Below are 15,791 nucleotides of genomic sequence, written 5' to 3' on the forward strand. Positions count from 1 at the left end.
ATTCCAGAACTGCGCCCCCCCCCCCCCGCCGTCCCGCTTCCACCAGGAATCTATGTTTGGCAATTCATTTAATAGCTTGGTTTGGGGACCACACAGTTGGATCGAACACACACACACACACACACACACACAGAGCAGCGGATACTCTGGATCGTTTTCATTTAAGCTCAGATTTTCACAGAAACAAAACACTCGGGGAAACTTGTCAGCCCTCTCTCTGCCCATCGTCTCGCAATCCTTGATTCTCCCGCGCCACCACCGATTTATCTTTCACCCTCTTTCCACCAATCTCTAAGCAAGGAGGATGGCATATTGAGGGTTATAGTTTTTGTAGAAGAGGTCCAGTCCCTAAGGAACAATCGGCACTTGGCCCGCACGTATAAGTGCGCTCCCCCCACTTCAGTTAAAACACAAACTATCTCCCACCTCGCAGCAACGATGTTCTCTACGGGCTTTATTTCTCCCAACAATTTAAGTGAGGAAAATGTATTTCTTCTCTTTTTTTTTTTACAGGACATTGTAGATACTTACGACAACAAAAATAATTCAATACAACCTTTGCGAAAAGAAAGGCTTCCATTATCCCTCGTGTATGCAGACGGTACAATTGCTAAACTGCACTGGTGTGAAAGTTGAGTGCTCCACAAAGCGCGCGCGCGCCCGCCCGTACGCACACAAGCGAAGTACTGCCTCCCCCCTCCCGCCTAATTTTTGTGCAAGTTTGCCTCAGCCGCACTTTCCCCCCCGGCATGTGTTTTGTTTCCTCTAGGTCATTCCTCTACAACCGATAGCTCTTCTCTCGCTTTTACATTGTCTCCACTAGACCATTCCCTTCTTCCTTTCTCCCTTACTCTCTCTCTCTCTCTCTCCCTTCTCTTTCCAAAAAGGATCATTGTTAGTTTCTCCCTTTCCCCCTCCTCCTGTTTATTTATGCACACGTCACCAGGGAGCCCCCGCCCCCTCCTGCATATCATTAAGTGCCTAGTGTGTTTCTTTTTCCCTGTCAATAATCCTGGATCCCAGACTTCTCCGTTCCTCCGGATTTCGATCCCTCTTTTTCTATCTGTCAATCAGCGCCGCCTTTGAACTGAAAAGCTCTCAGTCTAACTTCAACTCACTCAAATCCGAACGGCACAGGCTCCCTATATCCGCGGCTTTTACCCCCCCCCCCCTTTACAGCTGACTTGTTGTTTGGGGTTTGTTTGCTGCATTTTTATACTTGCCCCCTCCCCTATTTCTCCCTCCCTCCTTATATAATTTTTTTTTATTATTAATTTTTTTCTGTCTGCCCGCGTGTGTCTGTGTGCGCGCTTTACATGCTGATCTGATCTTCGGAAGAAAAGAGAGAGAAAATCCAGAAGAAGGAAAAGAAGAAACCCAAAGTCACTGGTGCAAAAGGAAAGGAGCAGGGACACTGCCCTCCCCTCCTCCTCCTCCCTCTTTTCCCCTCCCCAGGAGGAAAGACAAGGAACAAAAAACTTTCACCTTGGACTTTTTTTTGAGAAATTGCAAACTCCCCCCCCTTCTTTTTTATCCTCCCTTTATTTTCTTTTTCCCCTTCCCTCCACTCTTTCTTCTTGCAAAATTGCTGCTGGTGGGATAAGCCAGGAGGAAAATGCCGCAACTAAATGGCGGTGGAGGGGACGATTTGGGGGCGAATGATGAATTGATCTCTTTTAAAGACGAAGGGGAGCAAGAAGAGAAGATCTCGGAGAACTCCTCGGCAGAGAGGGATTTAGCCGATGTCAAGTCGTCTCTGGTCAATGAATCAGAAACGAATCAAAACAGCTCCTCAGACTCGGAGGTAAGACCCCCCCCCCCTTGAAACACACCTGCCTTACTCCACCTTGGGGTTCCTGGGGAGAAGGGATTGGGGGGGGGAGAAGGACTGCATGGGGAAAGAAACGGAGCCTTAGCCTTGAATCGCAACTCTGTTTCTGATATCCTGATGGCGATTGCACTGTTTCTACGTTTGGGGCTTGAGTTACGTGTAATTTTTGTTTGTTTTGCATCAAGTTTTGCACAAACTTCTAACTTGTTCTTTCTCTCTTCTCTTCCCCCCCTTCCCCCCACCAACCTGCCTTCTCCTACTCTTCTACTGGCCTGTTTTCTCCCTTTTCTTGCTGTAAGGCGGAGAGGCGGCCTCCGCCTAGGTCCGAAAGTTTCAGAGATAAATCCAGAGAAAGTTTAGAGGAAGGTAAGTGACTGCAAACTTCCCTTCAGCCCCGCTCTTCCCGGGGGGGGGGGGGTTGATATCTGGAAGCCCCCCATGACCCTCCCCCGTGTGTGCCCTCTGTGGACGCAAAACTTGGGAGTTTTCCCCCCGATAAATACTTTCTAACCGTGATTTCCCCCTCTTCTTGTATTTTGTCCTTTCTCCTCGCTGCCCCGCCATGTTAGCTGCGAAAAGGCAAGATGGAGGGTTGTTTAAGGGCCCACCGTACCCTGGGTATCCCTTTATAATGATCCCCGACCTGACCGGCCCATACCTCCCCAATGGATCCCTCTCGCCCACGGCAAGAACGGTAAGTGGCATTTTCCTGCCTTTCCCGCGAGGACGGCGCGTTTCGCTCCCTGCCCCGCGCCCCAGAGCCCCCCGATGGCTCCTGCATGTTCCACTCGCTGTTCCCCCGCCCCCACCCCGGCTATGGCACTGCCAGAAACTTTCCCAAACTTTTGTGCCTTCTGCGGCAATAGAGGGTTTGTTTACACTTCGCCATATTTATTTCTTTGCTTTCAGTTTTGTGTGTGTAGAGCTCGCTAGGATCGCCTCCGTTTTATTTTTGTGTGTGGCAGGTACAAAAATCCCAGAGTTTTCGCTCCCGCCTCTTTCTCCAAGCTGCAGACCCTCCGATCTAATTTCCACAAAACTATGCGATTTCTATAGTGCTCTGTTTTCTTCTGCCCTCTTGAGTGGCGACTTGGTTTCTCTCTCTCCCCTCCCCCTCTACTTGCCTCCCCCTTAACCCTTTCCTCGCTGCGACAAACTTCCTGAGGGACTAATTGACTGGGATAGCTGCCACTGAATGGTTCTCTTCTTTTCAATTTACTATTTTTTTTATAAAAGGATCTTTCTGTTTGAAATATATTTTTGGTTACAACAAGTAAATAACCCTTTTTATTCTGGTCTTCAGAAGTTGTTGGTGAACTTAATAGTATCTTTTGGAATGGGGAAATGCATATAAAAACGAAATTATTTTAAGTCTTAAAACATCCTAGCTGTCAATCTCTTGGTTGTGAACCACTATTTCTCCCTTTTAAAATGTTCACAAGATGCAAGCTCACTCTTCCCTAACCTGCATAGCCTAGTTTTATTTTGTTAGGAAGAAAAAATCTAAATATGTTTCGATCTTTTAATTGTGTGTAGCTGAGCTCAGCTCACAAAGAACCCAGATAGAGTAGGGAAAGGCAGAAGAATTCTTGTAAAAAGACTGACCCCCCCCCCCCCCCCGCAACATTCAATAAAGGCAAGCATTCTTTTGAGACGTGTTTTTTTAACCAATATTCTTACTGAATACATATGCTTTTTCTTTATGGGTGTGGCACAAAGGTCAAAAGGTGTGGCAGTATGAAAGGAAGGAATGAATTGCTGTAGCCCTTAGATTGTGGTTTTATTAAACTTTTGAGAGGTGTCAAGGGTTGGCTGGCATTCCCACACTACTTCATGGATTTATGCCAACACTCCCTCTAACTAGGCATAATATATTCTTCGTTAGCCTTATTTTTTTTTGTAAAAAGATTTTAGAAAGAAAGCAGTGAGTGCCAATGCCCTTGGGGGGATATAGAATTTGAATACATTTGGCCTGTTACCAGTTTTTTAAAAATCTTAGTTAAATTGGTTCTCCTCCAACCCTGTCCACTTCTCTCTCCACAAAACTGTAATTTACCTGTTCACCTCTTTGCAGTTTGGTGGCAATACAAGACAGCTGTTTGAAATAGGAGATCCAATGTTAATTATATGCTGAATCTGTGCTAGTGTCTATCTACAGCATGGGATGTTTTCACTGCTGTACATCTACAAGTGTTTTTAAAGCATTTGAAACATTAAACTATTAAATCTGGCTTGTTTTTCAACCAACTGAAATTAGAAATTGCAGATGAAAGGAGGACAAAATAGTGTTTATGTATGTGTATATTTAAATATTTTAAAGGATGTGGTTAACCCAGTCATGAGATTTTATAACTGATTTTTATTTTGGGTTTTTTGGTGTTGATAAGTAGACATTTGATAATCATGAGTTTTAATATAATGGAAAAGGGAGGTTGTCTGGATTTTGTAATTGGAGAGATGATGGGATAGGTTGTGCTCCATGTTGGTAGCAATATATGGTTATTCTGTGGTTATTTCAATTACATACTTTAAAAGCACAAAGTTAATCCAGCATTTCTCTAAGTAGGCTTTATTTAAAATAGTAAGCAATTCTGAAAATTTTGGTTAGTTTAGCAGATGATCCTGCACAAACATTTTTTTTAAAAATGGATGAAAGATCAGTTCTTGTTACAATTACATTTATTTGCATGTTTAATTAACAACATATAATAGTACCTTATCTGATCCTTCACCTTTTGAAATTAATGTGAACTATTTGTACAGATATTTAAATAAACTTTGTATTAGGCCCTCTGTAGTTATTAATTAATGGAAACAATTCTTCCTGCCCATATTTAAACATCCTCTGATCATAATGCACTGTTCTGTGAATTTTATGTACTGTGTAAAATATGTTATTTTATTGTTGACATAACAGGTTACCTTGTTTTGTATCATCAGATAAATTTGAAGGGCATTTTCCATATTCATTAAGCAGTTTTATTATTTCCACATCAGCCATCTCTGCCTACTTTAGTCCTTTGCTCTTCTTCATTAGAATCATGAAAACAAATTTAATTATGATTTATAAAGAATATTTATTATTTGTTTATGCCAGATCCTCTTTGATGGAGTTGGTTCTCTGTTATACTGTTCAAGGTGTGTTCCTTGAGCTGTAGATTTTTTAAAAAATGCTATGTATAAGCATGTAAATAACTACATAGATTTTGACCTACAGGTAGAAATAACGTACACCTTAGACTTAGTGCAACACATGACTATTTTAGTGATTTTAAAATAGTTTAGCACAATTATTCCCTTTTGGTAGTCTGGGTTTTTTTTTGTATTTTTATTTAGAAGAATCCTTGTTATTTTTAAACGTATCTTTTAGTCCTTTGATGTTCTCAGCTGATTCCTAGGAATATGGATTTCTGAATTTGTTTTAAAGAATTTAAAGAATTGTGAAGTGTCATTAAATCTTCTTGTGATGAATAATATATTGCTTCAGGAAAAATGCTTTAATTGCTGAAGACTCCATAAAGCTTGATAGCAGTAATTTTATTTTAAAATGACAAAGATTCTTCTGCATAATGTTAATTTTGCCTTTGATAAAGTACTATATCTGGCTTTTTAAGAGGACCAATATGCATTAAGTGGTGATCTATTAGAAATAAAGTAATGCATCAGAGACATCACTTGGTACGGACCGTGGCAGTGGTACAAATGTTGATAAGAGAAACTATATATATTCATTTTAAAGTAGAACAATTAAGATGTAATCCTGGTTGTGAAAATAATTTTACTGTTAACATTGTTTTACTAATGTTGCATGCTCTACCCATTGTTTGCTTTTTGTGTGAGGGAGGGTGACATTTGCTTTTAGAGTGGTCAAATATGGATAACCCTGCATTTGTATCTGAAGTTACAGTGCTTTAGGATATGAAAATATAGGACAAATCTATTTATGATATGTTGAATGCTCAGTAACGGAAATATGTAAACTGATGCCTTGGAATTATATATCTTTCAGTGTTTTATTATCTGAATCAAACAATATAATCTTCGGCAAAAGAATGTAGATGCCAGGATGTGAAGAGTTAATGGATCCTCCCCCCCCTCCTTCCATTGAATTGTTTTGACAACACTTTTCAAAAGTGTGACATTTGGGAGCCCCTGCAATACAATGTAATATTACTGTAATTACACAGGTCATTACATTTTAAATAGAGAACAATGAAATGCTTATCATGCTGAAAAAAAAGAACAGGTGTTCTTGCCCTTCTTTGGCATTTATGCTAATTTGTTTTTCATCTTTAGAAATATTTATGGCTTAGTATTGTAAAGGTTTTGTATTGTGGCTTAGTATTGTGATGGTTTTGATTCTTACTAATCTTTAGGGTTGGAGGCTTACTTGAGTGTTGAAAAGAGGGTTATTGTGTTAAACTAGTTGGTGGATGTTCACAGTGTATGTACAATTTTCGTATGTCAGTGTGCTAGTGCTTCATGGCGTACATTAGCTATCCATCGAAGTGTACTGGTTCACCTTCTTTATGTCTTTAAAACAATGATGGTGAAGTTTTTCCTAGAACAGTGTAGAAATAAGCTATTCACCGCAAATGATCTTCTGACACCAATCAAATGAAGCACACAGTCTGAAAACCTTTCCGTTCTTACAAGGTTAGAGCACCGTCTCAGCTTCACAAGTGGCTGGCAAGGCATATAATAGCAACAAGCATTAGTAACTTATTTTAAATAAAACACTGAAACTTCTCTAACATGATTTTATTTTACAGAAAAAAAAGTCACTGAATGTTTCGCAACCAGCTTTTCACTTGGAAAGAGAGGCAGGGCAGTATGGGGTCATAGTCTGTAGAAGTAAATGTCATGAAGTCCCATGCTTCCTAAAGCTTTCCAAGCAATAGGTACATGGTTTCCTTCAAGTGTCCAAATATTGTCTTTTATTGTAACATAACTTGAAAATAAAACACTTTTTAGTAAGGTTTGTCTTTTAGTTTAAAAATCACAGGTTCCACGTATAAGAGTCAGGGAAGTTTCTTGGTGGGGGTGGGTGGGTGGAGGGAGAAAGAACAGCTGCAGGCCTTTTTTTTTTTTTGAATAGATGTGTGTGTTTCTGCACCATGACTAAAACTGCAAGCCCCCCATTTCCAGCTGTCTGGCAGTTATGTGGAAGTTGGATTATTGGCTGTTAAGCATGAGACAACCTGGATTTAGCACATGCTTTCCTACATATGGAGTAGGTGACTGTTTGTTGGGGAGGGGAGAGAAGGGAAGTGGTTGCTCTTCAAACATACAGGCAGGCAGGCTGTCTTTGGCCCAAAGTGAATAATAGTTTCCAACAAAACAGAGCTTGCAGTTAGAGTGTGGATGGAGCTTTTAGTTTTGTATATCAGGTTGTAGGTGGAATTAGAATATTCTTCCCACACCTTACCTGTTGTGGGAACTTTCTGTCTCTTGCTGCTACAGACTTAACTGCTGCAGCTGCAGCTGCTTTATTGTTTGTTTAGCAAGAGAGTTTTGTATTCTTCCAAGCCTCTTTTTGGTGTGTGTTCATGTGTTTTCTCTTTGTACTGAACTATTGCAAATATGCAAGCAGAGCCTTGCCTGTTGAGTCCTAATTGGGCACGTTTGTGAAGGAAATGGTTAATTTTACAACCAAAGGCAAACTTGCACCTCAACAGGTCTGCTGAAAGAAATGTGCCACAGTCATTTGCTGGCAGGCAGTGAAGGGTCATAAATCTAGAGGGTTTATTTACAGCCTATAACACTTATGAATGTTAAGATATTTGACGCCACGCTGGCCTTATAATATCCAAGGTCCACAGACACTGGCAGTGGGTCAGGTTTCTTTCACTAATTATAAGCAATGAGAGATGGGAGAGGTGGGGGAAGTTGGGGAAATAAACCCATGAAAGCTCAGATTGTTTTTTGGTGGGGCTTTTTTGTGTGATTGGTTTTTCTTGGGGGGTGGGGAGGAGATGTTCCAAATACAGAGCTAGTCTTTTTAATGTGATTCAGAATTAACACTGGCAGTGTTGAGGGTCTGTATGGAGAGCCCTGAGCAAATGTTAGCCATAGGCTGCATTCTTTACCAATCCTTGGCAAGGTATTTAGACAGAAATCTTGCAAAACATTTTTCCAGAATACTTTCATGAAACCAGATATAACTTTCAATATATTTGATGTATTATTTATCTGTATTATTAGTTTGAATGCTAGTGGTAGTATTTGTGACTTTTTAAAAAGAAAAGCTGTATTATAAGAATACATAGAGAATATACTGATAAATATTTGTCTCATTAGACAGAGCAGCTGGATTTAACGTGTGCACAACTCTCTTTTCTTCTCTCTTTAAAGAGTGGGATAAAATCTGAGTTTACAGCGTGGGAAGAGGTGAAAGGAAAGCATGTTAGAAAAAGAAAAGTACTATCTGGGAAAGAATATAGAAGAATCCAGAGGCCAGGAGAGAATAATTGGATGTCTAAGGAAGAATGCTAACATGTAGGGGGAGATCTTGCAGGCTTGAAAAAATATTGTTGAGATCAGCTGCTGAAGGGGAAGCTGAAGACACAGAGATTGATTGACTCTTACATATCAGCAAAGTGTTGGGGCAAAAGTGGAAGTATCAGCTGAGCCCCCCCCCCCTCCCCACTAGATTAAACAATTGAATTTTAAAATGTTTTTTAAAAGGTGATATCTTTTTAGTCTACATATTGATTTTCTTACAAAAGATCTCTGTGAATTTTAAAGATACTTTTTGGAATGTTATTTTAGTAATACTTTTGAGGAACTGTCCCATGTGGATCACAGGCGCTCATTTAGACAAAGAGGTCGGAGAGGGAAAAGACACTTGTTCAACAAGCTATTCTCCCTTCTCTATTAAATCCAGAGTGGCTTTTTAAAACAAAAAGATAAAACTGTCTTTAAAAATACCTTTCCACTAGTAAATGTTAAAAAGTCTAAGACAATGTTTTATGAATTTTCCTAACCAATAGAGTTCTGTAACTTATTAGCCTCATGGGATAAATCTGGATCCTTTAACACCATGTTACAGAGGTGATGTGGTAGGACCTTTTAGAGGTTATCAACAGGGGTGTTTGTCTGTTTCACAAGAGAATTGATTTGCTTTTTCTTGTTTAATTTCGGCTTGTCACTTGGGTCTGTTCTTTTTTTTAAAAATTGTCTGAATACTCCAAAGTCTTTTTTTTGAAGCCTTACATAGTCAAATAGGAATGAGTTAAGTTGCTAGCTAAAGTTTGGCTCTGCAAAAATACATTTGGTGGTCTGGTTGGCATTAACAGGGTACAGCACATTTTAAAGGACTTAATTAGTACAAACTTTAATTGTTCATGGTCTGCCAGGAGGAGTTATGTGCAGGAAAAGTGGAGTCGTTCTTTTGCAGTCTTCAGTTTTAAAACGATAAATCACTTGCATATTTGTGCAGTGATTCAAATGGAGCTGAGACCTCTCCATCTCAACATGTGGTAAATTGTAAAGTCAATGAATTGCAGATGTAGGCTACAGCCAGATTGAGTGTGTGTGTGTGTGTGTGTGTGTGCGTGCAATGCAGAATGAATGAGAATGAAGGACAGTGTAAATATTTACCAAGAAGATAACTAGTTGCTGGACCCCATTATGAAGCACTAAGGATACTAGTAATTTTGTTTATCATTAAATAAATTCAATGAAGGTCAGGTACACCATTAGGTTGGATGTAGATTATTAATCCTTAGGAAGTAGTGACTCTCCTACATAACAATGTGCCGTGGATTGGTAGAAATCAAATGCAGTCTTTGTAGTAAGTAAATGAAAAAGGAAAGGGATGTTCAAAATATATGGTATTTACAGCAAAACTTTTAACAGAAATTTAGCCAAGTGTGTGTGTCTTAGAAAGTATACTACTTGTTCTATAAGAGATCTGTTTCTACATTCTTGGCACACCCAGAAGTCTCATCAACTTCACTGAGACTTCCTGCTTGCATAAGGGAAGCATAAAGACCATGCCGTTCATTTTTAGTATGTTTGAAATGCTCAATGACCCCATTGTTTGCATCTCAGTTATCCAGAACTAGTTAGCTTGATTTTAGGCCCCATTTACACAGCCAAATAGCACCAGTGTTTTGTCCCTCATCTTTATACTGGTTACATAGAATCATTCAGTTTTAGAGCAGGAAAATTGTAACTTTACACAACACAGTAATATAATCACTGATGGAAGGCTAATGATAAATACAGCCTCTGTTCATTGCCATTTTCTGTTAATGGAGTTTATACTGAAGGTGGTATAAAATCACTGGTATATGGTGTCCCATTATCCCTAGTGGTATTTGACTATCATTGGTGTGTAAACATCCTTCTGTGATCTACAGCAGTGATAAGTACAATAAGCAATTAGAGTGGTTCTTAGCTGTGCACCTTCCTGTAAGGAGTTAACAACTTTGGCTCCATTTAGATGTCATATTTCTAATCTCTTGTTAATCTTCAAATCAGGAAATGTGTTATGACCTTGTACTTTTCCTCCTCCCCATGCTTTTTTTCTTTGAACTTTTGCATGTAGATTCCCTCCCCTTCTTTGTTTTGTTATAGCCATTATTTAACATAAGGTCTGAATCAATGCATACTCATGCAAACCAGGGTTTAATATCATGAAGTTGGTTTACACACCATGGACTGCTCCAGTCTTGGTTGATGTGAATAATTTAGTTTAGACATTGCGGCAAATTATGGCTATAATAAACCACAGAAAGGAGCGAGTGAACCTGTGATACCTTCCTGATCTCCAAATTAAGGTCTGGAGACCAAGAAAATATGATATATAAATTGAGTAATTTACTTTTGGGCTACCACCCTAAGAAGACCTGACTGTATTCTAACCAGTAGAATTATCAGCATAGTATTTTGGATATCCAAATCCTTTGCAAATTCTTCAGGGTATTTGTATTAGTTTCAGGTCAGTGGTATGTTGATCTGTAGTAGAAGAGCCAGATTTGGGTCCAGTAGCACCTTAAAGCACAACTAGATTTCTAGGGTATGAGTTTTTGAGAGTCAGAGCTCCCTTCATCAGGATGTATTTGTGTATAAGAGGATGCATTGTTTTGGATTTTAGAATTTTATAGTTGTTGCATTTGACGTCTGAGAAATCCCTTATTCTGTGAGCAGAATTGTCCATCCATGCTCAGAATCCATCACTGACTACAGCCTAATTTGATGGCTGAGCTGGTGCCACTTCAGACTGCAGATAGGACCTCACATGATTGAATACTCCTCCTATCAAAGAATTCTTTCAACACAGAAAACAAAGATCAGGTACAAGGCTAGACTCTTGTAACATTTACTTTATTCTGTGGAGAATTTTTTAAAGTATGGAACAGTATGAGGTCTGCACCTATAGACTTATGTAGTATAGCCTGGACGTAGGTTGATCACATCAGTGAGAAACGAACCTAGGACATGCTATCCAGGACATACTAGTTAGATTACAGTCTATATTGGTGGAATGCATGGGGATGAGGGTGGGAAGTGAACCATACTTGCTTATATCTGATAGAATAAGGTATAAATATGTAAAATATTCATGTTTTGGTAGAAAATTTCTGGCTTGAATGTAACTGTTGATACAGTTACACGATTTTGCATTGAATTGGTTCTGGAGTTATGGATTCTGTGTTTGCCTAATAAATGCATGTAAAGGTTCTAAAATGAAAAGGCTATACTTTAGCCATTCCTGATGCTGCTTAGATTCCAGTGTTACAAACCCAGTCTTCCAGACCATGATTTGAAGACTGGGAATGTGCCATGAGCTCATTCATGTCTGTCTTCTTCGTACCTCCACTTCCTGGTTTTCTCTAACCATAATTTGCTGTGAGGTCCAAAATGCCAAACTGTGATTAGTGCAGAGTTCAAACTACGATTTGAAGTCTTTTGTTTGTGACATCTGATCCAGTTAATTACTTCAGCATTCAGTTTCCCGATATTCAAAGTAAACAACTGACAGATTGTTGAGAGATTAAAAAATCCCAAATTCTAAAGTGAAAGGCACAGTGTTTCTAGAATCATGACACCATTGCTACTTTCTCAAGTTAATAGTTCTTTTTCAGAAGAAATTTGGTGTGGAAGTAGGTATTCAGGAAGACCATCAACAACAATATACTGATGAATGAAGGTACAGGTAGCACTTGCTATTGAAAATATTTTCATTGTTAAGATGTTTTGTGGGGAAAGCAGTATGATGGGGATCACAAACTATCTACAGATCATTCTTTTTTGTGGTCAGTTGCTGAGGGTGAATAACTTAACAGTGATAACAAACACTGTTACTGTCTAATGCAAGCATCATATTCTGCAAAATTGAAGAAAAGAAAACCAAAGGAAGTTTTTGGATTATAAACCAGAAAGGGAACCTATCCATATATTAACCAAAGGATATTAGTTGGAAAGTAACAGTCATTGGTAACAACAAAGTCTACGTATTGTGTCTAGGCAGGGCTATTTCTCATATCAATGATCTACAAATGGCTTGAGGGCCAAGGTTGGTGTATAGTAGCACAGTGGAAATACATTGCTCCATGGCACAAAACACTAGAGTGAACTAACAGTTTAACTTTCAGAACCAAATCTCTTTCTGCATATTTTCTTCTTTTTACTGAATTTGTAAATATTAATGTGTCACTGATATTCGCTAACATTAGCAAAATTACATAAACACAGTAGAATTATATTGGAGTAAGTGGTCAATGACATTTTTCTTATCAAACTATATATTCTGTTTACCTGTAAATATACGTTTTTATATACCTATAAATATACATTTGATTTATACAAAGAATTAGAAAATTCATTAAACAAGGCGTAAATAAACTGCTATAATTCTGTTTATATTGATAGGAATAATTTGGTTTGCCAATTGGTCCCAAATTCCAGTTTGTCCCGGAAATTATTCCTTAAATTGATTCAGTTCATGTTGGTACTTTGGTCATACAAATACTTTTACATCACTTTGAATGCCCCTACATTAGGAAGATGCAATTTAATAGTTTAATTGATTGAATTAAAAGATGCTGCTCTTATAACTGAGTTAAGGATACATAGTAAATTGCATTTAGAGACAGCTGCTTTACTCTTGATAAACTGCTGCTGAATATCTATATTATTTCTTAATATTCATTGGTACAAACAGTCTCATGAGAAGAGTTGACCTTGAATGGAATATCAAAAGAATATGATGGCAGTCTGCTGGCTAGCATTTTTTAAAAATGTATCGTTCTTTGAAAGTGAGATTTTTAAAAGTCTGTTCTAATCAGGTGTGGCTTATTGTTCCTTGTAGGGATGTAAAATGTTTTCCTTTTAATTACTAAACCCTTTTGTCTACCTTCTCTTCTCCTTGAAAGATGTATAACTAAGTGTAAAAGCACCGTTTAAAAATATACATGTATGCTAAGGGATACTGGATGAATTATATTGGAGAGGAATTCATGAAAAGCAACTTTTTTTGTAGTAGTAGCCAGAAAGCAACTACATAAATAAATATACACCCCCTGCCAATTGTTCAATAGCAGATGTGATGGTGGGTGTTGACACATACATATAATGAAATACCTATTTACATTGCAATGCTCCCTTATTTACTTATAAGAATCCTTTTGGTATCCAATTTCAGCTGTCTAAAAGACACCTCTGGCTGCTCAAATAAATGCAATGAAATTTGTAACACATCTACCATTTCATTAATATGCTCATATTCTCTCTTTGGGTATGATATTTATGTGTGATAGGTGTAGTTCATTCTCAGGTGCTATTCAGCATGAACTGACAGTATGAAATTCCTATGGTTACCATGTGTTCCAATTGACCAGGGTCTCTATAGGGGTTTGTGGGAAGAAAAGCCTTGACAATTTTCCATTAAGCCTTAAATCAGGCAGTTGGAAAGAAGGAGAATAAAGAGGGCTAAAAAAAGAGACAACTTGTTAATGTTGCATTCTGTGCTCCAGGTTGGGAAACCTCTTTTAGACAAGAGTGGTTCTCAGACCAAGAATTTCAAACTTGCAGAGAAACCTGTCCAGAACACACAAGTTGTTTGAACTGAGTGCAGAATTTTCACAGTAATTAGAGCAATCTCGACTAACGGAGTGGTAGCTTTTATAAAGGACAGAAGAGAAAGGGTTTAAATTCATCTTGCTCACTATCCCCTCTCTGAGATTCATTCCTGACTGACTTTTGTTTCTGGTGGTATGTACAAGTGAAGGGGAGTGGAGAGGTGGAAGAGGGCAGGCCTGTTTTCCTTATTCATCATTTGCTCCCCTTATTTTTGATTAACCTAGAGACTTTTTTATTTTTAGTGACAAGTCTGACTGTTTGGGCATTTCTCTCCCTTTTATTTCTAATGTGGTGTAAATTGTTGGTACTTAGGGCAACTGAGCTCCTTGTGTGTGAACTCTGCTTAGAGGGGATTTATTTGCTCCATCTTAAATAATGTGGTTAGGTGACGGTACATAGCCCTGTATATTTTACTCGGAATAAGGATTGCATGCAAAAATGCTGATCTCAGAAGAAAAGAGGGTTTTTTTTTGTTTTAAAGCTTATTTGACAGCTGAATGAGAGGCAAGTCCTCCTGCATTCAGTGGGAATGACTCCCAACTAAGTGTGAGCAGGATTGCTGCTCTAGTTCAGAAACGTTTTTGAACTGATCAGAGGGATACATTTAACCTCTCCCAGAAGCTTCATAATCTTTTATGTGTTAACTACCAAGTAGTGTTTTGTCGTCCTTCAAGCAGTTCAACACTTGTTCCAGCATGTAAATGAAGGAATTGGGCAAAATGTCCCTTATTAATTTACAGCTGCCAGAAAAAAGGGGGAGGCAGTCTTAAATACAATCTGCCCACCCCTGACATGGATGCCTCTGCTTATGCTCGTAGAGATCTTGCAGGGTAACGCAATATGTCTTCATAGGCTGATTGTATACAAGCCATGCTTCCATGCATATGCTACCTGTTCCACAATTATGAGAACTTTTCCAGACTTTCTCTCTAGGTATATCTAGAGAGAAAGCCAGTTTGGTATAGTGGTTAAGAGCGTGGGACTCTAATCTGGAGAGCCGGGTTTGATTCTCCACTCCTCCACTTGAAGCCAGCTGGGTGACCTTGGGCTAGTAACAGCTCTCTAGAGCTCTCTCAGCCCCACCCACCTCACAGGGTGTTCGTTGTGGGGATAATACCATACTTTGTAAACCGCTCTGAATGGGCATTAAGTTGTCCTGAAGGGTGGTATATAAATTGAATGTTGTTGTTGTTATTATTATCTGTAAAGATTGTGTGTATGTACAAATCAGCTATCAGGATTTCATCATGTTCTAGTATGAGTTAAGAAATGGACACAGGATAAAGTTAAGAGACTGGAGTAGGCGTAAAGTTCCATGTGTCACGGTAAACTGGTTGCAGTTAACCAGACTGTTGAAGAAGCAGGGAAACCTGTTATATAGAAAAATGGGACACCAGCACCAGGGGACAGTTAATATACCTTTATTCTTATGGAAAGCAAAGAGATGACTGATACTTAGGGTAGAAAAGGAGAGTGCTGTACTTTGGGATGCTTCTGTATTGGGAGTTAAAAGTATACCCATTAAGGAGTCTAACTAGTTGAAAAGAATTCAGAGTGATGGTTGCTGTAGTCACTGTAGCTGTATGGCCAGTGCCCAGAAGTCTAGCTAATGTGTTGGTTCTTTCTCTTGCTACTTATTAATGACAAAATAAAATAAAACTTGCTGATCTGTAATTTCATTAAATAATAATCATATGCTTCATATTTATACCCGTCTTCCTTTAGCTGCTTGGGGCACCTCATATGTGTTAATCTCAGTAAACCTTGAAACAACCTAGCAAAATGGGACAGGACAGAGTCTTTTCTGAGAATCAGTCTGTAAAGTAGTCATGAAAAGGTCTCCATTCCCTTATTTCAGTCTCCTAACAAT

General features: G+C 38.8%; 1 protein-coding gene across 22 annotated transcripts in view; it reads left to right on the top strand.

The window, feature by feature from the left end:
* Positions 1–1,017: 1,017 nt before the first annotated feature.
* Positions 1,018–15,791, top strand: part of TCF7L2 (transcription factor 7 like 2) — a 271,006-nt gene continuing 256,232 nt past the window's right edge. For all 22 annotated transcript variants that reach the window (XM_054982191.1, XM_054982193.1, XM_054982199.1 and 19 more), the window contains exons 1-3: positions 1,018–1,804; positions 2,131–2,197; positions 2,401–2,525. In XM_054982191.1, the coding sequence (XP_054838166.1) occupies positions 1,616–1,804; positions 2,131–2,197; positions 2,401–2,525 (381 nt within the window). In that variant the 5' untranslated portion in view covers positions 1,018–1,615. The remainder of the gene's footprint in view (positions 1,805–2,130; positions 2,198–2,400; positions 2,526–15,791) is intronic.

The sequence above is a fragment of the Eublepharis macularius genome, chromosome 6, assembly GCF_028583425.1.
Source record: "Eublepharis macularius isolate TG4126 chromosome 6, MPM_Emac_v1.0, whole genome shotgun sequence".
NCBI lineage: Eukaryota > Metazoa > Chordata > Lepidosauria > Squamata > Eublepharidae > Eublepharis > Eublepharis macularius.